At 35.2% G+C, this 27,758-nt stretch overlaps 1 protein-coding gene across 2 annotated transcripts; it reads right to left on the bottom strand.

Moving 5' to 3' along the window:
- Positions 1 to 234: 234 nt before the first annotated feature.
- On the bottom strand, positions 235 to 27,353 carry DMAP1 (DNA methyltransferase 1 associated protein 1). Of its 2 annotated transcripts, none has more exons than XM_081742387.1 (10): positions 27,202 to 27,353; positions 24,119 to 24,373; positions 22,981 to 23,144; positions 21,414 to 21,629; positions 18,734 to 18,841; positions 16,366 to 16,557; positions 12,264 to 12,405; positions 7,864 to 8,018; positions 3,817 to 3,951; positions 235 to 506 (listed from the first exon to the last, which is right to left on the bottom strand). In XM_081742387.1, exons 2-10 carry the CDS (start codon positions 24,327 to 24,329, stop codon positions 444 to 446), a joined length of 1,386 nt encoding a protein of 461 aa, XP_081598513.1. In that variant the 5' UTR covers positions 24,330 to 24,373; positions 27,202 to 27,353; the 3' UTR covers positions 235 to 443. The 2 variants fall into 2 exon arrangements, with proteins under 2 accessions (XP_081598513.1, XP_081598514.1); XM_081742388.1 differs by lacking the exon at positions 27,202 to 27,353 and adding an exon at positions 27,061 to 27,079.
- Positions 27,354 to 27,758: the final 405 nt, after the last annotated feature.

A 27,758-nucleotide genomic window follows, 5' to 3' on the forward strand; every position in this document is an offset into this window, starting at 1 on the left:
CGAGCATTCAGACTGCACGTAACTTTCGTTGGTTCGCCCTTACTATCCAGAATACCTCATCTGAAATTACTTTCATTTTCTTATTACTTCGTCTTCTCCCTCTTCAATTCAGTTAGCTTCAAAACATGCTTTAAAGTTTACGAAAAAATATTTAAAAAAAAAACTAAATTTCGGCCACCTAATAATTTCATGAGATAATTCCAGGGTTGTGAAGACAAATAAAGACACACTTAATATATAAACAGTTATTTTTTATTTTAAAAAAAATCATTGTAGCATCTGTACAAAGCAGAATATTTTACATCGACACATAAGCATACAGAAACATTTTGTTTCCTCTCTCACTCTGCTCAACTGATTCGGTCACTAAATCAACATCATAATCTTCACATTCTTACACCGAAGCACAACAATCATTCACTTTATTTTCCTGGTTTGCAATTTTACATTCGGTTCTTGATTTTCTTCAATATATTGCACTGTTCCAAAGCAGCCTTTCGTTTCCGCTGAAAACAAAATGATTGAAATTAGATTTATTTAACGAAAACTCATAGGAACAACATTGCTTTAAATGTTTTGACTTGATTTTAGGGTTTTTGTATAAGGTAATTTTCGATTCATCGTAAGTATTGACAACAGTTAAAATATTATATATATTAAAAAGTAACATATTACTCGAGAGAGATTATGTTTATTCGCAATTTTCTGCGTCAATATTTATATGATTGAAGAGTCATGGAGCCCAAATTTCTAATGTAACTAAATCTACTTCATGGGGCCGCGGTGGCTTGGTGGTAGAAAGCTCATTTCCAGTACATGGGGTCCCTGGTTCGATTCTAGCTCTTACCAAGGGAATTTGTGGCAGAGAAATAGAGTGCGTGGGTTTGTCAAATTTCGTTCCGGTGACAGGATTGCAAACTAAGCTCTGTAGGCACTGAACATCATGTTTGAATAATCTCCTCAGGAACACCATGGAAGCGGACCCTTGGACATGTGTTCGCACCACTGCAGACGAGTTAGGCATACACCATACCACTGTTGTTCGACAACTCCGTGCAATCAGTACGGTGAAAAAGTTGGACTCAAAAGTGTAGAGTTAAAACCGGCCAGCAAGAATCGCTGTTAGTTCTTTGAGTGTATATATATATATAAACCTACGATCCTAATGGTTAGATTTAGATCGAAGTCCAAGATGGGCCTCCGAAACCCCTAGATACTGCTGGTATGGTGATCTATGATGAGGATGATGCATCATAGTATTCTCTGTCGTGGCGAAACCATCACTGCGGATCGATAATGTTAAATGCACCGCAACTTTGCTCGTAAGTATTCAGAAATGTTAAAAGCATTGCGTCATTACGTTTCAGATGCGCAAATGTTGCTCGAAATACGCTGCAGACTGTCCATGAGTTGAAGTATAAACTTCATCCACCGTATTCTCCAGACGTCTCTTTCACCGACTACAATCTCTTCGGCATCTTGAGCATTCCTTCGGAGGGAAGATCTTCCTTGATGATCGGGCAGTAGTAGTTGCGGACTTACTCGCATCGTAGACTCCCGACTTTTTTCGCCACGGAATTCAAACGTCGGCTGAGCGGTGGCAAACGGCGTTACATACGGCGACTATTTGATTAACTAAATATTGTAGTTTTTTTTCCTTTGGAAATGACGGACTTGGGTCATTTCATTCGCATTAACCTTATATATATATATATATAATATAATATAATATAATATAATATAATATAATATAATATAATATAATATAAAATTCCTCGCATACGAAATTTTTAGTCTATACGTCCAACAGTCCAGAAATCGTGTCGAAGAAAACAAAATATTTGTATAGCAAGAAGTACCTAATGCTGAGTTTCGTGCAGATATCTGCGGAACTAATACTAACAATAAAATTTCGAGATAATGGAAACTTGAAAAATTAACGAGTTGTCATATAAAAAATTGCGATCCAGAAAGTAGATTTAGTGTAACAAGAACAGCTCATTAACTTAAACACTTCAAACACTCCACCGCGTACTTAACGGGATTGAATTTTCGAATATTCAATAGATAAAGTCACCACATGATGCAAGTGATAACTTGTCATGATACGAAGAATTAACGTCATCCACTGAAATGACTTTATATCTTATTTACTAGTTGAATAGATTCACACTTGAGTTAGTTGACTCTACTAAGTTTCGTGGCTCCTTTAAGCTGATACTAAAAACATCAAGGTGATGTGATGTCCCGCCCGATGTGACGAATGTACATTTGAACGGAATACATTATGTTCGGACCAAATTTCGTATATTTCCCTTTCTCTCTCACTTACAAGCCTATGGATATTATTATTGCTTTGTAGTTAATCAACGTATCTTATTTTTACTACAAGTACTCACAACTCTGCAGCACAGGAAGTTTTCTTTCCCGAATACATCCGACCATTCAGTCTTTTTTTGTCGGATAATTAAAGGGGAAACAAAGACGAATGGACTGACTGACTAAATAAATAAATAAATAAGTAAATAAAAAGTTGGCCTTATCCTTTAAATCATCCAATGGAAGAAGAATGAATTACCAGTCGAATACACAAGGTGAATTACCAGTAGATCACATGACAAAACTGCATTTGAAATGAATTATTTATCGACTATGCAACTGTTATAAGGTGTATCATAACATTATTTTAGGCGACTTAAAGCAAGTGTTCAAAGTACCCTCTATCTCTTTCAATTTATAAATTACATCTTATAAGCAGAAGAAAATATTCCATCATTATTGTTGTTAGACAATAATTTATAAAATTCAGAAGTAAAACATTCTTTTAAATATCTTTTATTCAAGTTATGGATTGCATGTCGAGATGAAGGTGCAGTGTACGGAAAACGCTGCATAAATAACTCAATCAGATCTTGGTAACTGTGGTCACATAACCACCACTTTTGAAATACGAACACACGTTCATCCTTTGATAACTTTCTATTCATTGTCAGTGTACTTAATGACAAATGTAGCACGGTTTAAATACTTTATAACGTGACTTGTTACAATTTATTATCTGGGTTCCCACTTATTTGGTAAGCACACATTTCTTGACTTTTCCAGGTTTCCCAGGACACGATTTACGAACTTCCAGGTTTCAGAGAGGTTTTGTAAAGCAAATTTATTTTATAAAAATGCTCTACAAAATAGCTTGGAAAAAGCAAACAGAGAAATGAGTTCTGGGAAGCAAAAATCCATACTTAAAATTCTCTTCATAACTATTCTATCAGGCCTTGTTTCCATTTTGTACTAAAACAATAACACACTGAGCAAGGCTATGTGATAATATGTAAAAAAAAAAAAAACACTATCACGTAACATTTTCAACACAATAACTGTGTCTTCATCACAGATCAGAAAGAGAAGGAGTGGAAGTTTGATAAAGACAGTTATTGTGTTAAAACTGTTACGTGATTGTGTTTTTCACATATTATCACATAGCCTTGCTCACTGTGTTATTGTGTTTTAGTTTAAAATTCTCATGACTTTTCCCGCACATTTTACGAGTAAACTGAATTCCCTGATTTCTCTAGGTTTCATAGGTCGGAGAGAACCCAATTACGGACCACGTACTGACACCAGCCACGCCATAATGTATTGTTTACGTTGATAAGCTACTGCTAATCTAGTCAATATTGAGAACTGAATAGCTACTAGTATCAAACGATTTATGACCTATGAGGTATTTGGGAAAGAAAAATTTCTTTGCGTAGCTATTGAGTAAATAATGTATTATTGACGAAACATTTGTTTTATCAACCTATTTTTACTTACCCCAGGAGTACCAGGTGAGCCTCCTACAACATCAATTATTTCAGCTATCGTCTTGGATTTTGGAGAACTGCTGTCTGAGGCCTGGCCTCCAAGTCCTTCTGTACCAAGAGATACTGCACTTGGAATCTCCAGTGACTGCAGAGAAAATTAATACAAAATAAAAACCTCATAAGGTTTTGATTTTTTCTGTCTAAACACGTACTAAAATGTAACAAATGTCACCAAGAAAGAAAAGAATGTAAATATGAGAGCGGATCATTATGTACTATTCCTTGCGTCCAACTTGTGGCACTAATGCCCTTGGGATGATTTGTGATTAGCACATCGGTACCACTCGCTATTATTAATGATGGTTTTCTAAACAGCAATTCGGTATTTCTTTCTTTCATGTAGCCCCCATTTGTCCTCACAATACTGAGCGGACTCCGCAATACCAACACTATCTGGTAAGTACAAATGGTCACCCATCTATATTCTAACCAGATCCAGCACTGCTTGACTTCACTCATTTCATGAGAAGCTGTATTCCAGTGCAGCTAGGATGCTGGCACGGATCAATAAATAACGCACAATAATTTATGTAGAAGAAACTGTAATAAGTAATACATCAAGAATACATAAGAAGTAAAGACTCATAATAAAGCTAATTTTTAACAGTTGTCAAATCTCTCAACAGATTTCTCCCATCCTCGCAAAAGTTTACAAATACCATGATCGTAGAAGTTCGCCGTTTGCAAATATAGCCATCTACGCATATATGACTTTCAAGTCATCGGAACTGAAATATACCGTACAAAATGTTGAATATTTTGTTCGAAGATGGACTCGTCGGGCATTACAACTTGCCTCTTCAATGGCTGTGACATTCTGCTCACACGTTGTTGTTACTCTAAGCCCAGTACGTGGCAAATTCCCATTGGTTAACATGTCCCTCTTCGAAAAGTTGTTGTTACGATCCATACACAGGGCTACATACACACACTCTCTGCTCTTTACAAGTAGACGCCTATAACTTACATAATATCTTAATTCAGTAGTTCATGCTTCTACCGCTAGAGATACACTTGATAGAACTTCACATTATTTCTCTTTCAATTTTCACGTCCCGGATCAGCATAATATCGAAAAAAAAAAAAAAAAAAATGTATGTTACTTATTGATCCGTCCTCGTAAGTTAATAATAGACACCGGGACTCAAACCCTCATCTCTTGCTTACCCAGCGGATGCTGTATCTATTAACTTACAGTGACACAACAGCTTTGTTTTTCTTGTTTTACTCCTCAAGCCCTGAGTAACCAACATTTGACATCAATGTATACACACCAAAGACGAATAAAGAGCCAACTATACGGGAAACTAGTCGTATCGCTGGTGGCTCAACTATTGCTCGGCTCTCGGTTAGCAAATAAGAGATCGTTATTTAACTTCCCGCCCATTAGTGTACAGTACTGGTAGAATTCTTCTGCCTTATTCTATGATTGTCTACTTGTATAAAAATTCTAGATATATTTATTTGAAAGAAAGAAAATAGAACTGCAACGCGCCTCTATTTGACAAGTATTTTATTTTCCTTCTTACTGAAATTACAAATACTCTCATTCATATCTTTATTTCCTGTAGATCTTTACTGTACGTCTCGCTACTAAAATACTGCACTAATAGAGATAGGTAGTTTTCTTTTCTTTTCTCCCCCCCACCCCTTTTCTTCTAAACATAACTACAATTCCATTTCTGGCAACTGTGTTTTCATCAGAGCGGGTTTAACTTACGTTTGGGGTAGCTTAGTTTTGCTGTTAGCTATTACTATTTGTTTGTTTATTGCTAATTTCTCCATTTACTTATAATTTTTATTATTAAACCCTTTCCCATACAGTATACGATCTCTTAATTTATTGGGATCACGCTAGTGGACCTTATTGTAATGTTAGTACCGCCATTACTCAACACGATATCTATCGAACGAAAGCGAATTTTCTACCTCTTGTTTTTGCAATAGATAGCTAAACTGATTATCTAGACGAGTTCGCTAATGAAATCAATTCATTAACATCCTTATGGGTAATACTGACTTTAACGTCCGGTGCTTGGGGTCCTTGGTTCGATCCCAGCTCGCGCGGTGTGGACTTTGTGGTGGACAAACACCGTGTTCGTGGGTTTTCTCGGGGTTCTCCCGTTTCCTCCCGCATTCTTCATTCATTTCTCATAATCAATGTCTCCTTTAGCCTAACCGGCATAACCGTGGGACGTAAAACTTAAAGATTTCGTATCATTTTACTGGCTTTAAAGGTGGCAATCCATTAGGGTTCGTTCGAAAAAGAAAGTGAATTTTCGAATATCGAATTCTAATAGTGCGGAAAAGTTGCGTACTCGCATCTTAATAAAGGGGAAAATTGTTTCATTGCTTTCATGCCAAATCGTATGGCTGCTATCCTGCAAACCAATGGTGGACATATTAGGTATTAGGTAGGTGGTCATAATGTTTTAACTGGTTAGTATATAACGATAATACGTAATATAATGTAATCCTAAAATAAAGGAAGTTCAATGATAGTGTAACTGAAATTCAATCCTCAGTCAACTTTTTGAGATAAGACTTTTATGTTTTAAGAATATGGTTCCATACGCACTGGTAATATTAGAAAATTAAATAACTTATAAAATTATACATAATTCAGTTTTACAACAGAACAAAAAGTTCATTTAAACATCAACAGAATAGTGGATTGCCTTTATAAAAATAAATGAAGGGTAAGGGGAAAAAAGAAGGAATGTCACAAAACTACATTTTCGAGAAAACGGCTTTTTAATATTGAAAAGCGCGTACAAAATGAATAAGGTTGAATTACTCAAACGATCACTTAATAAAGTTCGAGTTTATTGTCCATTCGTTATTGTACGCAGTGAAATAGTACAAAGACTCACTAACAGATAGATAAAAAGCACTCGTTAAAGCACACACATGGACATTCCTTGTTTTTTTTTTCTTTTTTTCTTACCCTTCAAATTATCATTATTATAGCCGTCTGGATAATTAATGCTGGAGGAAAACCTACCACACCGGAACATCACTGGTAAGGCCAGGCTATAAATGACTCAAGTAATTTCATCACTTCCGATAACAACGAAAGTGCAAGGTCCAAAAAGTTGTATTTTAAATTCTAAACAGCACGACTTCTAGATACAGAAAACATTAGCCAGTGTATAATCCACATTTACTTTTAATATTATTCGTTATCTTTTTCACCTTTAATCTATTCACTTTCTGAAGCTTATTGTTTCGGAAGTTCAAACCGAAATTACAATTCTTCCTTTCTTTATGATGTTTATAGATCAACGCAGAACATACGATGACACTTTTGTGTGGGACCAACCAGAAATCAATGATGTCCGGAATACTGGCGGAAGTATGTCGTGCTTAACCCAACTATTTCACTTTTTACCCATTACAGAATCCCTGTATAATCCTTGCTTGTAGTAGTAATAGTAATTGTCAGTTTACCAGTCTCAAAGGGGCTAAATGTATCATCCTTGTTACTTTACCCTTTGGTAACAAGTATTTTATTTGAAGTATATTCAAGAAATTTGTAGCCTCTGACAGTACACATCATTGAAGCGTTAGTTTTGCCGGGAAACGTGAAATGGATAAACGGCTTTGTTTGAATGTTTGTTCTTGCTATATGGAGTCTGCTGGTTAAGTTAGGGTTGAGATGTCTGTTTATGTGTTATACCTAAAACTTTGGTGTGAGTTTCCATATATCATTGTTTAGCCAATCATTCCTTAACAGAGAAAGGAGATACTGAAAGAAGGCGATTAAATAACATAACAGACCAAGGTCATTCATTTACTTGTTTTCGCATTAATAACAAACCATCACCACATGAGAGAGAAAAGCGCGTTTTGTATTCCTTCCACGGTTATACTTGAAACAATTCATTTTTAGCTCAATGGCATATCGTAATTCAAACTCTTGTAGTTTAGGAAATAATATTTTTCTCTTTTTTTTTAATCAGAATACTTAAAAAACAAATCTATACATAGTTCTTACCTTCCCTGGATTAAGAGCCTCGTATTGATGCCGAAGCGTTTGTAATTCAAATTCACAAGTTGCTAGCGCCATTTTGAGTTCATACAATAAGACCATATCGCTTCTAAGCTCATTGAAATGTTGACATATTTCTTCAGTCGGCATTGGATTCACCTCTGAAACAAGAAATAAATGCATTAATAACTATATATACACGCAAATAATCAACAAAAGAGAAATGAACTACTTAATTCATCATATACTGAGGACACTTAATGCACTAAGAAATGCCAAATGCAGACTACTGCATATATTTTCTAGTACCTGCTCTATAGATACTGACTATCTATTATTTGATTATAAACTACCTACTTGGACACATCGAGGGTGTAAGTCTATTCCAGAGATTCCTTTACGTTAATCTTCTTTCAAGTTTATTAATTTTCCCTAAGTTTGACAGAAGATACAAACATCTAAGGATATATGAACATTCTGTGTTGAATTAATAATAATAATAATAATAATAATAATAATAATAATAATAATAATAATAATAATAATAATAATAATAATAATAATAATAATCAGGGTTGGCAAAAACCATGGTTTTTATTAAAAAAACCAAATAAACCGGTTTTTTTGGTTTAAACCAGGTTTTTATGGTTTAAATAATTTGCTCTATATATTCGTATCATATATGGACAGAAATAAGTTTGTTTCGCCTTGATGTTATTATGCAACAACCGGGTTATGCTGGAAGGGGTCACATAAGCTTAAAGCGGAATAAAAACCGCTTCTCGAGTTACATCCGAGAGAAATTGTCCTCCATTTGAACTTGGAACCAGGACTAATTGGCCACAAATGCGATACGTCTGCCGACTCACTCATGAAGGAATCCTGATAAAAAAAAATACGTTGTACTGATCTTTACATGCTTCTTAATATAACTGTCAAGAGTCATTTCAGAAGGACAAAAAGATAAACAGTTGCACAAGTGAAACCATTACACAGAATTACATATGAACAATTTCAAAGTACTACTACGGAGTACAGAAGAACTAATTTAGTTCAAGTTAGTTAACAACGACTTTTATTGGTCCAAATTAAAGAAATACACCGACTTAATCTGCATATCAATAAGAAAAGTGAGTAAAGATACGAATTATTTGGTCTAGGAATTAATTCGTGCGGTTTTTAATAAAAATTGAAGCTTTATTTCAAAAACAAAGTAAATGAATACGTTAACAAAAATATTGTCCATCGCTAGCCACTACTTTCTCCCATCTTTCAGGCAATTTACGTATTCCGTGTCGAAAGAATTCCTCATCTTTTGACGCAATCTAATCAAAGATCCATTTTTCGATATTTTCTGAAGAAGTAAACCGCTGTCCAATCAAATCGTTATTCATGCAATCGATCAAGTAGTAGTCAGACGGAGCAGTGTCTGGTGAATATCGCGGGTGGAGTAACACTTTCCATCCGACATTTTCCAAATAGGTTTTGACCGGTTTTGCGACATGTGGTCGAGCGTTATCATCTTGATAAATAAGTTTCTTATGCCTGTTATTCCATTCTGGTCGTTTTCAGGCCAGAGCTTGCTTCAAACGCATTAATTGTTGTCGATAGCGGTGTCCATTAATAGTTTCACCAAGTTTCAGAAGTTCATAGTACACCACACGTTTCAAATCCCACCATATATACAGCATAATCTTTGCACAATGAATATCTCGTTTCGGTTGTGAAGGACCTGGTTCACCTTGCTTCACCCAGGCCTTTTTTCGTTTAGGATTCTCGTAATGAATCCATTTCTCATCACCAGTTACAATTCGATGCAAAAATCCCTTCCTTTTCTGTCTTTGAAGCAGCAATTCGCAAACGGTCTTTCTTCTTTCAACGTCTTTCTTTTCAATTCATGTGAAACCCAATAAGACATCTTTTGAATCATTCCTATGGCTTTGAGACGTTTGGAAACTGTTGTTTTCTCAACTCCAAATGCTTCTGCAAGTTCGTCCTGCGTTTGACACGAATCCTGATCAAGCAATGCTCTCAATTCTTCATCTTCAAATTCTTTTGGCTGTCCAAATTGCTTTTGGTCTTCCAAGCTGAAATCACCACCTTTAAGCCGTGCAAACCACTTCTGACACGTTCGCTCAGCTAGAGCATGGTCACCAAACACTTCCACTAAAATATGATGACTTGCGGTAGCACTTTTCTTCATGTTAAAGCAATGAAGAATAACTCCCCGCAAAAACACTTTATCAGGCACAAAATGCGCCATTTTCAGTTGAAGAAAAAATGTTGTTGTTTCCGCTTCAAGCAACTGACATATACTAAACAAGATGCTCAATGACAGTAGTTTTCAATGCATGTTTGGATCAACGAAACTATGGGACAATAAGCTAGTTACGCCATCTTTTGTAAAACCGCACGAATTAATTCCTAGACCAAATATTATTTGAGAATTATTTGGCTCAGACTCATTTATACATAAATAGATACCAAAGATACTTATTTCACTAAATGCCTCTCGTGGGGTCTGTATGACCCTCCCCCCCCACACACACAAAAAAAGTACGACATTTTCGATTTTTTTAAATCAATAGCAAACATTGAAACGCAACAACATTTAGAATTTTTCTTCGATTGCAATTACATAACAATAATAACAACTACAAAAAATCACAAAATAAACATTTATAAACTTATAAAAAAAAGTTGCTATAAAAAAAAGTTGCTTTTCTAGTATAATCTTTTGGAGTAATGAATGGGGAATTTAGGTCTGAATATAATACGAATAATATACGGGAGTGAAACGTGATAACCCACAAATGTGTGTTCAAGATTTTACAAACACACTTTTACGAACATTTTTTTGTTGTTTGGTTTAAACCAGTTGGTTTTTTTGAAAAAACCAGCTGGTTTAAACCTTGGTTTAAACCATGGTTTAAACCACCTTGGTTTAAACCAGCCAACCCTGATAATAATAAAGACTTTCTCATTATAATGAAAGTTAAAAGACATTTTCTCATTTTTTTTAAACATTTTTAGTCTGTAGGAATCAATACTGAAACCAGAAATGATAATTTCTAACATTTCCGATTACAATAAAGAAATACGCTGGGAGATGGAACATATCCATACGGTATTAATCCATATCAAAAAATTGCTTCTCGCTATCTATTACCGTTCTTACAACAACGATCAGGATATCGTAATTTTCACCATTTCTGGCTTCAATAGAGAGACTAAAGCCGAGAAGAAACTTATTCTTGGGATGTTGAGGCCACATCAAAAAGCCATTTCTCGCTATTTCTTATAGTTTTTGTTCTATGAAGATAAACAATTAAAACGAAGCGGTACTAATTTCTGCCAGTTCCGGCTGTGATAGGGAAATGAAGTTTGGGAAGCTCTATATATATTTTGAGGAGTGATCAGAAAGTAAGGTTACAAAGGTTGCACTGAAACGTGTACATATTATTTCATAGAACCAATACAGCCAACTGATAGTACATACATTAGGTTATTTTTTAACTTAGTCCCTATATCGGTTGAGACACTTGTCGCATCATAGGATGAGACTGAAGATGTCCTCCTGGTAAAAATCCAGACCTTGCGTGTTCAGCCACGTTGTTACGAAGTGTTTCACCTTCTTGTCTGCAGAATATCCGTGTACAATGTGACGAACTCTCCGGAACGACATTCTCAATTCTACCACCAGATGGCGTAATGTGATCCTCCTGTTGTCCTGAATCAGCTCTACGTGAGCTGTGTTCAAATCTGTTGATGACGTGCTGGATCAGGCACTGCACTTCTCGTCCGTGACATTTTTTCTACCAGCCGCAAACTTTCGACATTATGCTGACGAGACATTACAGTACGGCCTCTACCAGTTGTCGGTGGATTTTAGCCGCTGTTAGATGTTACACCAACAGAAATCGAATAATTGAGCGCACTTCTTCGCGAGACCAGTTTTCCAAACGAATCGTCATTTGTGTTTACCTACGACTAGCGCGGTAGGTGGCGGGTGGCTGAAACTCTGCACAGTTGTTATCACTATGTATTAAAATTACCGCACACTCCTCATTCCTCTGTAACAGACAAAACATCAGAAATATCGGCCTTGTAACCTTAGTTTCTGATCCTCCCTCGTAGATTCGCACCACTTCCAGTTTGGATAGAGTTAATTGAGGACATAGAATTAATTCCTGGGAATCTATATGAGACGTGGAACTACAGCTTAACGCGGGTTCCGAACCACACGAACTTCCACCGGGAATCGAATCTTGTCTCTCTTGTGCTGAAAACACGTATGCTAACCATATAGCCACACGAAGCTCCCGTTCTTATAAGACTTCCCATACTTATGCGTGGCATAGGATGAAAGTTTAAAACTACAGCTAAACACAAGCGTTGTTTCTTACCTATACCAAGCTCTTGAAGTAACTGTTCAATAGCCTTTATCTTCTTCTGACCTACGCTTGTCGGCAGTTTCATTCTCTGCGAACGTACAGACACTCCGCTTCCTTTGAAGTCAGCAAACTTGATACCCGCAGTCTCAACAAGCTGTAAGTAACAAAATGCACAACTATCAATACCTGAAAGTACATTTGATTTCAAAGTTAGTACTTGGTTCTGTAAGAAATAAAACTCACAGATCAAATTGTTATTTACTATCAATAATAATAATATAATGGTAACTATACGAAAAACAAAACAAAACAAAACAAACAAAAAAGAAGAAGCGCAAAGCACATGATAGACAAATAAAGAAACGTTTACTAATTCCGTCAACGACTCTGTCAAACGAACATCCATGTAATACTTGCTTCTAGTTCAGAAAGCGGGGTAAGCAAAGTAGGTATAGAGTTATAATAAAGAGTTGTCTCTTCAATGGAAATTACAAAATTTAAAATCGCTCAAAAATATTGACTAGTGCAATACACTATTTAACCATAGCCAGTAACGACAAGGAAAACATGTGGAACGAAATTATTTTCTCAGCAATTTTTCCAATACTCTAAAAGTACAATATAATTTTTTAAATAGTCAATGGCAGCATGTCAGTTCAGTATTCATGTAATGATCCACAAATATGATGATGAACTAAAATTTCTCCATTGCACTAGTTCTAATCACTTCAGTAAATCAAATGTTGTCAATGTCTTCGGAAGCGAAAAAAGTATTAAGGTAAACGTAAACAAATATATACATACATAATTACGAAATAAATAAATAAATAAATGTGAGTATGAGAGATTACGGTAAACTTACAGTAGAATGGGAACGAAGAACTACGAAAGATATACAGGTATATGTCCACTTGCAATAAAGTTCTTTTCAGAAGTGCAACCTGTTAACAACGAAGTCTGCGTAATGTATGACTGACACTCTGATCTTAATTTCTCATATTTACCACCAATTTACGACCAAATGATATAAATTTTTAAGTAGGAAAAAATTCGAGTTATTGAATGTAAATTCTTTTGAATTTTTTTCGGTACTTTTTTTTTTTTTTTTTTTTTTTTTTTAAATATTAGTCGCATAAACACATACGCAGTAAACTGGCGCGAGATAGATACTGGTATATTTGAAGTAGCCCCCTTTCAGTCATGATACTTAGTAGACCTGTTTCTATACAGTGCGTCCATACGTGCACATGCGCAAAGCTTAAAACTCCGAATAATATTCACACTATATACGAAATAGTACTCTTATTAATTTATCAAATGCTCCAGTACGTTTCAGAAATATGTTTTATAGGAAAACCAGTGACTAACTTCAAAGTACAATATTTCACGTACGTAAATCTCCACGTTAAGCGAGTTTGCATATCCTAACTACGAAAACATTAAGACCACTCCAACTACAATCATTTTAATGATTTAAACTGTTTTTTATACGTTATTAGGACGTAAAATTGAATGTGATTTATTCGGAAAATACTTTTATACATTGCAAGACCTGTAACGCTCAAATATTCACCGCAAACCATAGTCGTACCGAAATAAACAAAAACGAGTGTGGAAGAGAAAACCACTTTACACAAAAGTCAAAAGAGCCTTTGCGAAGGAATACGAAATGGTCGAGCGGTTTCGTCAATAGTTTATCAATCAGGAGTTTATAAGTTCGAACGAACCCCATAGGAAGTCTTTGTTTTTTTTTTCTTTCTTTTTTCAAACTCTGTTCCTATTTTCATTAGAAGACTGAGAACATTTCTTTGAATAATTCTTTGGCAACTATTTTTCTTTCAAATTCGATTAGAACGGGACATTATATGAACTGCAAATCTAAAATCCATAGCTGATAACAAAATATTATGTTTAATATTCCATTATTATCCTCTGATTTGTAATCAAAACTCTTTATAAGCAGTGATGATTTCAGAAGAGTCTCCTCGGGGGATTGTATAGCAGGGCAAAGTATATGAAAAAAAAACTACCTGTTTACGTTTAATTCTTTGATTGCCTAGAGATTTTTCTTTCGTTTAATTGTCTTAATTACCTATTTTTTTCGTTTAACTTTCTTGATTACCTAAAAAAAAAATCTTTCGTTTAACTGTCTTGATTATATACGTATTTTTCTCTTTCGGTTAACTGTTGTTGTTTAATTATTTTGTTTACTTAAAAGACTTTTCTTTCATTTAATTCTTGTCATTACAGAATATTCTTTTTTTTTTTTTTTTTTTTTTTTTAAATTCTTATGACTACGTAAGAATTTTTTCTTTTAATTATTTTGATTACCTAAAGATTTTTCTTGAAATAGTGAAGCAACTGTTTCCGCATATGAGCTAGGTACAGACTCTGGGAAACGACATTTACGGGAGACCATGGAAACATCATTTCTTAAGTTAACAACTGCCATGGAAAAAGGATTAATCTATATTTTCCGGTGTAACAAAGTATGTTTTGATTTTGCAATAAGCCATTTACAGAAAGCCAATAAGCCATTTGAAAGGTCTTCGAAACTGGAGACGTAAAGTTTTCTAAAAATAAACAATAATAATAAACAGCCAGAGCATTGTACATATTGTAAATTGTTTTGTTTTTCTCTGCCACTTATGTCTTCCGCCAAGAGACAAAGGAGCACATAATCTAACCATATACACACACAAACAGTGTCTTGTTAATAAAACATTATGAGGAATCAAGACATACCTACAGTGATATATCGACCCATGTGTACCCCCTGTTGCGAGCAACCCAAATTACAAGAGAAAAATGTTCCCTAAAAGTGAGCCCAAATGCACCAAATATTCGACTCAACTAAAATCTATAATTATGAGCGGTTAATTTTGTGTGTGCACAGAAACTTTCCTCACATCATTGCTCACTTTTATTTAGTGTGCATTGCCATTATTCCTCCTTCAGTCGCAACGATCCACTATATATATATATATATATATAATTTTATTAAGCGCTCTCTTGTAGCTATAAGATTTGAATACGTGCCTTTGTGTACCGCCAGAGACCAGGGTTCAATTACCGGTTGGAATTTACGCAGTTCAGGTCTTACGTCATGATGTAGATCAACCTTTTATATTGCCTCAATGCTGAAAAATCCTAACCAACCTTCCTTTATTAAATGAAAAATATGTACTAAATGGACAAATATATTAAGCGAATGTCATTGATTTACCTTTCTTATTATTGCACTGTATCAATCATTATTATTAGTAAGAAAAATTGCCTTTCTTCTGCATCACATACCATGTGAATTGATTTTAGTGAAACGGATCAGAAGAATACTAACTAAAACTGTACTAAAACACCCAAGTAGTAAATCTGACACTGAACGTGTACGCAAAGAGTTCCTTCTTCAACACAGATTCTTTCAGAGAATTAACGTTGCTAAATAAACCGTACTACTATTAACCATCCTTTACTGTAAAAAGATAATTTATATATTCCCAGAACAGAGATCAAGTCAAATTCGAAACTGTGGGAGAAGTAGTGTGAAATTGTAAATAGTAATATGTTAATTTGAGCATCCGTACAGCACAAGTTTGCTTTATTTAATTAAGGAAAACAATACACGCAATTGCCTTCTACTGACTAAAGGTAATGCTAAGTCTTAATTTTTTTAAAGGCACAGATTTAAAATTTATCGGTTTGAAGACACTGAAGTCTTCAAGATAGATTTTTTAAACTTCGCCGCATTTTTTAACCCAAGTCTGATTTACCAGTGAAGTGGAAATGGAATACAAGACTTGAAATCAATCTCTCATTAATTATTCATCACTAGAATTAAAGGAAAGAGGTTCATTCACAGGATCTAGGAGATCGATATAGTTACACGGAGAATCTTGATGTTTTTGGTACGTACTACTTTAGTTAGTATTTAATATGCATCCTATCAACAACTTCAAGAGTTACAAAGATCTTCATTATTTTATAAAGGAAACTTAGATTCGAGATTTCCACGATATGAATAGCTTTCTCTAGTAAATTAATCCCGTAAATCGAGGTACTACGGTATATGAGATTTGTTTTTACTTACGAGCAGTAAATGATAGTAAATTCTTACCGTGCCGTCAGTTCTAGGCCGTGTTTGATGCTGTAGCTTTTTCTTCGTAATTTTTTTCTCTGCTTTCCTGTTATCACCTTGGTTATCTGCTGCGGTAATAAGCTTCTGCAGATCTTGTGTTTTCTTCTCTCTCTCCTTCTTTCGAGCTTCTATCTTCCTCAGCTCGTTCAACAACGTCTGTTCCTCTTCAATCTAAAAGAAAATAAAATAAAATTTCTTAAACGTCCCACGGTAAGGTTCTTTCGGCTAAAGGTGACAGATGATTAATGAGAGTGAAGTATAATGGAAGAATGAAATGTGGAAGGAAACGGGAGGATACGATGTCAGTCACAAACTCACTTGTTCTCGGCCTGAACCAGGGACCATTAACAGGTGAGCGCTCTATGATTGAGCCATCATATCCCCCTTCAACCCAAAATCATACAATAGCATATAGTTTTTCTCTAAAATCTGATTGATTGATTGATTTTGAGTTTTACGTCCCGTTCAGCAGCGAGGCTATATGAGACGTGGACCTACTGATTAACGTGGAATCCGAACCACATGAGCTCCCGCCGGGAATCGAACCCGGGTCTCCCACGCCAAAGGCGCGTACTCTCTAAAATCTGAATAATGAAATTTTAAACTTATTAAAACTACATTAACTCGAAGATTAACATGTTTAACATTCATGCTTATATATTTAGATATGCTACTGTTCTGACGCTTCATAAATATTAAATGATTGCAAACTGCATATAAAATAAGTTAAAAGACCACATTCTCAGGTTGTGATCTGACTATTTTTAATTAAGGTCCAGTAAACACTATCCATTTTCTTTCTCGAGCTTGCTAAATTTTCCACGGTTATGCCGGTTAGGCTAAAGGAGACGGTGATGATGAGTAATGAATGAAATGGTGGAATGAAGGAAGTGGGAGGAAACGGGAGAACCCCGAGAAAACCCACGCACACGGTGTTTGTCCACCACAAAGTTCACTTGGCGGGGGCTGGGATCGAACTCGGGACCCCAAGCACCAGAGATACTCTAAAGCGTACCAGACAGTGGTTGTCACTACGTGACCCTGTACCCCTCATATCTCAAGATCACCTCTGTATCCACGCAAGATTACGCTCCGTGTCTAGTAAACTAAAAAGAAAAAAAGTTTTGTGTCCCACGGTTATGCCAGCTAGGCTAACGGAGACCACACCATCACTGGGGATCTGTACTAGCACCAGTTGCAATTTTTGCAACGTAAATTGCAGCACAAGGAGCCAACGTTGGTTAATCGCAAGGATAAGCTGACAATACGAGATTACAAGTGGCAAGGACGACAAGAGATACACTCAACGACTTGCCAGGGAGACACTGCCATCCATTATACTCGCCGGACCTAGCGCCACCAGATTACAGTTTTTTTCATTCCCTGGACAACAAACTCCTTGGGAAATCCTTCGGCAATAAAGCAGACATGTGGCACACACTCATGGACTTCACTGAGACAAGAGATACCACTCAACGACTTGCCTGGGAGACACTGCCATCCATTATACTCGCTGGACCTAGCGCCATCAGATTACCGTCTGTTTCATTTCTTGGACAACCAACTCCTTAGGAAATCCTTCGACAATGAAGGAGACATGCGGGGAACACTCATGGACTTCATTGCGTCCAAGACCACCGAATTTTATCGCCAGGAAAACGCGCAGCTCCAAGAACGTCGTCAAAGTGTGCTGGTTGCTGATGGAGATTATTTCGAGACCTAACGCTGAGTACCATGTACTGTATATCTGTCTGTTTCTGACAATCAGGAAAGAGAAGTACTTTAATGGTTACCTTTTATATAGGTGGAACAAAATAATCCCAGAGACAAAATGAATAAATGAATGTTGAAGCGAGAATTAAAAATATATATATATATTTACCTGCAAATGGTAAGAACATTATCACACAACACAAATAAAGAAAAATACCATTGAAAGCTTTCGCAAAGATTTTCAGACAAGAAGAATAAATTGAAGGAAATTTCTAGTTTTATATCCCATAGTTATACCCGTGGGAATAAAGAAGAAGACGGACGCTTAAAGAAAATGAATAATTCTGTAAGAATTGATGGAATAAGAATGTGGGAGGAAACGGGAAACCAGAGAAAACTCACGGACACGATGTTGTCCGGGATCAAACCCCAGGCACCCTCGCTCCAAAAATGAACGCTCTACCACGGAGTGCTTCCAACGAGGGAAAAAAGAAAAAAAAAAGTGTTATAAAAAAGATCACTCGCAAAAAGCTTGCAAAATGATCCCTTACATTTTCGAAAAATGTTGTGAGAGATGTTTTCGTCATTTTTGGTAATTATACAGCAATTATTATTATTATTATTTAATACTGACCTGATCTTGCGTCCTTTCGAATAATCGCTTCAATTGCTCCTTTCTCCTCTTCTCATGATCAGCATCGAAGACATACATCTTCGATTCTTGACCAGGACTAGCTCTTAACTAAAAAGAAAAGTAGTAAATAATATATTTGAAATTATTTTGAACTTTTGAATTCGAATAGATAGTCACGTGCCATTACAAACAATGTATAGTATCTTACATATACTAAAAAAAAAAAAAAAGGTATTTGGGAACATTCAATCACGCCTTTAATTCAATGAATGATAATAATAATAATAATAATAATAATAATAATAATAATAATAAATTGAACTAAAGGAGCTACAAGTCACTGTAATAAAACTATGAGTACTGTTCTGCATATCCTGAAACTAGTGAAGAATCAGCGATAGACTGACAATAATTTGGGGAATCGATACATTAGGCGTCCTTCTCCAAAACCCATCTTGTTCTCCATAACTCAATTCTCAGATGTTGGTACTATTGGATTAATCGTATTCATAGTTTTCGTATTAAGTAAATTATACGGTGATCAAAAATCAGAAATTCGATGAAGATTACGTTTAAATATAAGTTTTTTTTATAGAACTACAAACTGGCTATTGTTGACATCCAAGAAACCAAAATCGCGGACAAAATTATCTCAAATTACAGAAACAAATGAGTTCTTGTCCTTTAGACATCTGCAGTGTGTGTAAGGCATAGTCCATATCAATTCATACACACGGGTTACCTTGATATAGTCTCACATGTTATTGAATTTAACAGATGCTGAAATTCACGACAAAGTAAGAAACTCTTAACAAAAAATTCCTGATCCGAAATATAGGCCAGCAAAGACGGCATACGAGGCGCCATTTATCACGTGCGAATTCCGGCAAAATACTAAATGTTCTACTTCTGAAACGGTTCAAGATATTTTGTTGCTTTCTGTTTTATTTGTAGCAACAAAATATCTTGAACCGTCTTAGAGGTAGAGCATTTTAACATTTTGAACGAATTTGCACGTGAGAAATGGCGCCCGAAGCGCCATCTTTAGCAGCCTATGTCTCGGGACAAGATTTTCTTTGACAAAACAAACCAACAAACAAACAAACAAAAAAAAAAAAAAAACGCATGTTTCTTATTTTGTCTTGAATTTTAACATATGATAAATTCAATAACATCTGAGCCTATCAAAGTAAGATTTTTAATTTGCCTGCATGAATTGATCTAGACTATCCCGTAAATGAAGCAGTATTTAAAGCTACACTTGTCTACTAGTCACAGAGATTCAAACAAGGGAAAAAGTATTGTTTTCTCATATCTAAAGACGTCTCAAAATATTTTCAAAAGATTTTTAGCCGCTCCTGCGTAATATCCATACAAAGCTACTGTTTTATTCAAACACATTAAAATCACTGTATTTCAGAATTTGCAGCAATAACGATTTCATTTATATTATTTTTGATCCATTTCCGTTTTATTTATTTTTTTTTAATAATAATAATTACATGATTTATATCACTTCTATCTCACTTTCATTTAATACAGGTACAAAATCCTCTATTGTATTGCGGTGACTATTAACCTTTTACTTACGTTATTTCTAATTATTTTCACCGCTCGCAATACAGTGACTACAAAATCGTCTTGTTCATGAAGAAAGAATCGTCCACTGTGCTCTACTCGGTGTTTTAAGTATCCATTTCTTACGTTATATTTATTTTTGTGGTAGATATTCCTTTTCCCACAGAATATTTCTCTCATCGGCTTGTAATCTTGTTACTTTACCACTGAAGACAGAACTAGCTTGTTGTTCCAATACGTCTGGAGAATATTTCGTTTTCCCACGGGAGGATTTATTGGTAAGTAATTAATTTTTTGTTAATTTGGATTATCCTCTCATGCGCTTACATAATTTTATAAAAGTAACTATTCAAAATCTTATCTTATACCTCTAACTTCCATTCGTGTGTAAGTCATTATTCTTACTACATTTCGATCCTCTCTGGAATCATCCTGAAGTACAGACGTGATGCTAGACGGAATCTATTTTTTTTTATTACATAATTATATCACTTCTAAACTTGTAAATAGAAAAATCGGCACCAAGTGTTCCGCGGTACACTTCTGTAAATTCTATTCACTCTTCTGAATTTTTGTGCAAACAAACTGTGCCCTTAACTTCGGTAAATTCTTAGTCTTCACCACCGTTCTTGATTAAATCTGTTAACGGGTTTACAAAATAATAGAATAAATATCACTTACCCTTTGTGTACTGAGAGCGCTGAAAATGTCAATTGAGTAACTTTTATTTTGCACGCTCGTAAACATGCTTAAGTAACAGTTCATTTGCACAAAACCTCAGCAGTGGTAAACAAAATTTACAAAAGTGTACGGCGGAACATTTGGTGTCGATTTTTCTACTTACGCGTTTTCAAGTGATATAATGTAGTCAAAAAGAATATTCGGGCTAGCATCACGTCCGCGCTTGAGGACGATCCCAGAGAGGACCGAAATACTCTGAAGATAATGACTTAAATACGAATGATACGAATGGAAATTAGGGGTAAAAGTAAGATTTTGAGTTTTAAAATATGCACCCAAGAGCACAGTTTAGCAACTATAAACACACCTAGTTTTAAACAATGTTATTTTAAAACTGTCTTTTACTTAAACTGAAACTAACCCGATTTAGCGCATTGCAGACTTCATAGTATCTCTCTTTCAAATCCTCGACACTCCTAGTTTGGAATTTGGTTCTATCCCATCGATCATGGATCACAATGAAGCGCAAATCAAAACGGCGACACAAATCAAATAAGTGATCCGTTTCTTGGCGACTCCATCCATCCGCATGAAGATGCTGGTATTCTGCATCAGTGTACGTAGGGACTGGAACTTGCTGTAGAAACATGAAAAACACTAAGTGAGATAAATTTACAACTTATTTCCAAAGTTACCGGCAAAAAAGGAAATTGAAACATCCACACAAAATGGAAAATAATTTACTTCAAAAACTGTAATTAAGTCGAGTAACTTAAGTTGGTAACAAAAGGCAAAGTACAGTGAACATTTCTATTTCACTCACATTTGTAGCATTGCGCAGAAGTGTTCAATCACGTAAGCAAAATACCTGCAGCCACCGTTACAATCCAAACTCTCAGCTTCAAACTGTTTCGAAGCAAAGGAATAAATCGACAGCATTACAGAAAATAAAAACAATAAAATTAACCTGACGAAGAACTGTACGTTGTATGGAAGTTGTCTTTATTTATCTACAAGAGCCTTATTTTTAGTATCTTGTAATAAAACAGATGACGTTATGAATCGAATTGAATATTAACCGCTATAACCAATTATCGCTTTCTGTTTTATTTGTCTTACAATAATACCATTTTTAAAAACTCAACCTTAGGCAAGTTAAAAATGAATATCATATTTCAGGACTTTTTAACCATCTAAAAATTTATCACGGAAGTTTATGATAACTTAAAACGACAGATTAAAGAAACTTGGCATAGAACGTCGATAATACACATCTTGATGCAAAGGATACAAAAAGTGCTGACTTGTTTCAAAGCTTAAATTCGATTTGGTTCGTAACACCCTCTCTTTTATCAGACAATACTTCACAAGACGGTTCTTGTATATAACCTTATTTAATTTTCAGTTTTTGCTTCCCCCTCACTTACTTTCATCCTATCAAGAGCTGTGAAACATCTGGAAATTCTTAATATTGAATTGGAACGATAGTACAGGGATTTTTGTATTTTCCATTCACTTTAAAGTCCTTTCATATTCTTAAAACACCAACTAATTTTCCACATAACTATTATATAGCAGGACTAAGATGTGTGACATCAAAATTGTCGCTTGGTTACATGGTTATTTTTGCGCTGGAGAAATTAGTGTTATAATAAAATGCAATCCTAACTTAATCCTCCGAGAATCAAGGTTTTTCCCTCTTTAATCGTATGTCCCGGTCTTGATCCTTTGTCACCACCATCACCACATGGATTGTGCTTTTGTATCACTCTTCCCAATGGCAGGCTATGGATAACAGAACACTGTTGAAACTGCATCCTTGTGTTGACACTATACAACACTAAAAATTCTTGTACTGTAATTACTTCGAATTATCCAAACGGAACGTTCAAAAGTTTGATTTACCTGCGATTTTTTACTAATATTTTCAAGATAGGTTTCAAGGGGAATAAATTTAGCGGCCAAAACTCATGTACCTCTTTACTTACTTTGTTAAATTTCGCAAACGGATATTCCTTCCCTTCATCAGCTATTCTACGCCAATGGTAAAATACTGCTCCATCTTTACGAGCTGGATTTGTGAAAGGCATCCACTTCCATGGCCTTACACGCCTCATCCCTAACTTTGCTTTCATCTGTTTATATCCTTGTCCTATAATAAATAATTGCTTTAAGGTTACATAATAATGATTTTCAGATAAAGTAACAAAATTTATCTTGTACATAAGAGGACTAAGAATACCTCTAATATGTAAGTTAATTCACACATATTATTTGAGATTAATATTCGAAGTCTTAATTAAGATCTTAATTTCTTAATACCAATTTTGGGAGGGATATATTTAATCGTATCCAAGTTATTGGAAAAAATTTATTTCGCAATCAGTTGGCAACACGAACTGGAATATCTCCTCAGTGCTTGGATGGCCCATTACAATTTTTGTATATGTGAAACTAGATGTAATAAGCTTTCAAAGAAAAACAAATTCATTGAAATCCATGACGGGGATTTTGAGAAACAACGGTTTAAGTTTACGAAATGGCGTTCCAGGTTTTTTCTCAAAATGTTACCTTTCAAATGACTTTATAAATTCTCTATCAGCTCTACGGAAAGCTTTCATTTTTTTGTGATAAACAACTTCAAGACAACCCAAATAAAAAAAGAATCATGTTTCTGGCATTAATAGGAATCGAAATATTATTTTTTTTAGTGTTCTTACAAAACGGAAAATATCATGTCGCGACTGCTAAAAATGGATTTTCTTCTCATTTTTGAAATGCAATAACTTCTGAACCGCTGTTGTTATTGCAATAAAATTCACATACTTTCAATCAGCATAAAAAGTTTTATAACACTACCAAATTTCATCCAAATCTGCGATAGTGGGTTAAATTTCCCCAAAATTTTGGTTCAACTGACGTGGAATGACCTAGAAGCTAGTTAATGAAATATAACAGAGAATATCAAATTGCGAATGCATTCACAGGTAACGTTTTGATATTTATTACTTAAAATTACTGCGTTAAAACGCATCTTGCATTTTGCTGTAGCAATGAACAAGGGTTCCCACTATTATTTCCAATTTGTTAAGTATTAAACACCTGCTTAAATTATTGCATACTCACCGGTATCGGTTGGAAACAAGGGTGGTGCATCCTTATTGTCTGTATAGAGCAAGGCATACAATTCACGATGCATTCCTTCTGGTCGTTTGATTACCTCATTAACTCGTCTGGGCTTCTTTTTAATTTTCTCATTATTTCCAAGGATAGCTTCTTTTGTTATTTCTGGCGTTGGTGGCCTTTCCAATTCCAATATATCCCGTACATCAGCCATTTGGCTCGCAAGTATGTAATTCTTCGGCTCAAGGAAAATTCAATCTGAGGAGGAAAAAAAAAAATAAATAAATAAATAAAATAAATAAAAATGCGAAGTTCAGTTTAAAAAGGAAAGGTGATACGTTTTCGTAGACATTGGAATTGCAATTTTAGATCCACAAGAACTGAGCAAGGACGTGACACGAAACTGAATATTTCGTGCAGGTTGAAGATATACAGGTCACCAGTTTTCTTTCAAAAATCAGTTACTAATCTATTAAAAGCTCGTACTATTAGCACGTTCACAATTTTCATACCCTTTAATATACAGACCCTTGGCAAGAGATCAACACACTATGGAAACAATGCCATAAAAGCTCATATAATAATGTGATTCTTATACTCTTCCCATCATTTAATGTATATTTTAGGATAATTCTGTTATTCCTGTAGAGACAGAGTATCTGAAAAATTCGACTCATAACGCCTTACAAACTCACACCTCCTAGATATACTTGAACAAACCGACACTCATTCAACCTCACGCTTTTATTATTATTATTGAGTTCAACGATCCACATTTAAGTATCGAGATTATGGGATGGATGATAATCATGGAAGTAGGGGTGGGGTGAAACAGGAAAACCAGAGAAAAAACCGCACATGGTAGGAGCTAGAATCGAAGTAGGAACACCACGCACCAGAGGTGAGCGTTTTACCACTAAGCCACTGCGTAAACTTACCCTCATATCACCAGTCCTCCCTATGCACACACCATTCGGGCTCCACTGCTGCGTTTCTACTCTCACTCGGTTAGACAGTGTTCGTGCCTTTTAGAAGCCACATAATACAAGTTATTGCTTTTTTAGCTGGTTCGTTTTATACTCAGCTTTCCTAAAGTTAATCTGCACCAGGTAATGTAACACCTACCTTAAGAAACCTTTCTAAGATTTTATGAACCTACGTGTGTCACTAAAACGGGATAATTCCGTGAACAAAACAAAGCATAAACTTGCCTAAGCTATCAGACAAAACTGGCGTGCGGCGTGCTAGTCAAGTTTAGGCATACCGTACTCCTTGAAATAATTGTTGAAAATTTATAATTCTTTCACTAATTCCCTAATTATCAACCAAAAAATTTAAGCTAGGCGACATGACATTACGCAATTTACCATGGATGAAATTTAAGCGGGTCACAAGAAGTATTTGTTAAAAAATTAGTTCCCTTATGATTTGCATATAAATACAACGTCCAGCCGTAGGGCACAAAAACTACAGTGAAGAAAAAAGAAAAAAACTATCCTGTCCTAGGTGGCCACTTAGGAGTAAGCGAGTCAGTGATGGTGAGTATACGCGTAAGCGAGCATAACGAACGTACGTGGGTTTTTGAAATGATACGAGTTTTAATAATACTTTTAACGGTTTTACTCTTGTAATGCTAAACCTTTAAAAATAAAATACAGCCTTTGTACACTGTGCAGAAATACTCCGCCAGTGGAAAATAGTACCTAATATTTCATGCAGTCACTATGCGTACCATTAGTAACAACGAATTTGAACAAAAGTGTAAATTGTAACTTTTTTTCTTTCTTTGAATATATTTATATGCTGACATTGTCAATTGCAACAAATGTTTAATGGCAATAAATATTCTATTCTATTCACTTACCGTATTTTAACAGTTGTAACGCACTTTTAATGAACAACGGGTGCAGTTTACTATACGGATCTATAGATTGTAAAATGTACGAAAAAAATTGGGAAAGTCTTTAATTTGCGTATTTTATGTTGAGAATAGAACCCAACGAACCCCTGCGGGACTTCTAACAGATTCCTACTCCTATTACTACTTATACTACGGATCTGTATAGGAAACTGCACGATTTGGGTGATTTGTTTCTTATAAACACCTCATTCCATGCAGAGTACTGAATTTTACCTCGAATTTTGCAAAATGTGGCGTGTCTAATCATAATCAGCAGCAAGCATTGTATAATTTCAGAAAAAGAATGAATCACCTTATCACCAATTTTTGAGCAGTACCAAAATGGGCAATGTCTTCAGCTGGCGATTTGTAATTTTGAATGACATTTAGAATCTACCCCAACTCGCTTCATGGCTCGAGAATTAAGTACCTTTTTGTACCTACACTGTGATAAAGATAGAAAACAGCGAGCCCTGCTGGGCTTCTAAACCCCTTCGCTCACTAAGCTACATTTTGTGTTAAGTAAGTAAGGCTCATATTTAGTATCTTTCCTAATCTTGCATATACAAGATTTACAGTGTGTTACTTACTTTACAAAATATAGCTGAGCTAGGAACAGCTAGCGAAGGGAGTCAGAAGCCCCCAGGGCCCTTTTACGTCTACCTTTATCACAATGTAGACAAAAACAAGGTACTTAGTTCTGGAACAATGAAGCGAGTTGAGGGAAATACTAAATGTCATCCGTAAGTAAGATTGGAGATCTTATATGTGCAAAATCGGGGGAGAAACTAAAAGCTACCCGTGATTTTTGATGTTCCTTCTGCTCAAAGTTCTCTGGACTTAGCGGAACAAATGCCCTTACACATTCCTAAGTATTTCTGATGTAAATTTTACAAATTTATGTATCCATAAAGAAAAATAGCATTCTTTCTTCATCCAGTAGTATCTATATTGTATCTACAAAAAATAATTTTCTAACGTGAATACTTTCAATCTGCACCGTCTTACTGTTAAAAGGGAAATATTAGTAGAATACATTAATTACGATATGATCAGGTATACTGCATAAGCATTGGTATAATCTGAATCCATGTTCATTTTTGCAACACATAATACGTGAATTGAACAAATAATATCAATATTGAGACACATATCTATTTCTAATTAAAAAACACTATTTACTTACAAACTTCACACCTTCCTAAATGAAACATAAATCAGGGTTGGAAATTATCGCAAATATCTTACAGAGGGAAGAAAACAACCATAGCCCCCATTCCATAATAGATTGAGCATTTGCGGTAGGTAGGGGCGGATTAAGGTTTTTGGTGTCCTAGAGCCGACTATTTCAAACGAATTGTCACCACAAGCTAATAATTTGGCTAGTAATAGATGCCCAAAATAGCTCACTCCATCACAAAATAAGTATCATTTCATTTATTTGCCTGTTTCATTAGCTTACAAAGCATGAGAAATTCTCATGTAAGCATTACAGTTGTCAGAAAAAAAAAAAAAAAAAACATACAATATTGTCAAGTACCAGAAGTATACATCATGCAATCTTTCTAAAAATACAAAACCACATAATAGGATATATTAAGTATAAAAACATGACAATTTACCTCTAATTAGTTTGACATGTTTGTACCACACCAGGCATGTACTCACGGGTAAGTATCTGTTTCCAACTCTTCAGTTAATGAGTCATTTAAATATTCTTTAATTGTGTAATAGCACTTTTCA

This window comes from Thermobia domestica, chromosome 16, assembly GCF_964235325.1.
Source record: "Thermobia domestica chromosome 16, izTheDome1.hap1.1, whole genome shotgun sequence".
Classification (NCBI taxonomy): Eukaryota; Metazoa; Arthropoda; class Insecta; order Zygentoma; family Lepismatidae; genus Thermobia; species Thermobia domestica.

Excerpts from the sequence above, each read along its gene's own strand:
- DMAP1 (XM_081742387.1), bottom strand. The coding sequence starts at position 24,329 with ATGGCTGATGTACGGGATATATTGGAATTGGAAAGGCCACCAACGCCA. Across the intron at positions 21,630-22,980 it reads CGTTTGCGAAATTTAACAAA|CAAGTTCCAGTCCCTACGTA; the intron begins GTAAGTAAAGAG and ends ATGTTTCTACAG. Across the intron at positions 507-3,816 it reads GCTCACCTGGTACTCCTGGG|CGGAAACGAAAGGCTGCTTT; the intron begins GTAAGTAAAAAT and ends TTTTGTTTTCAG.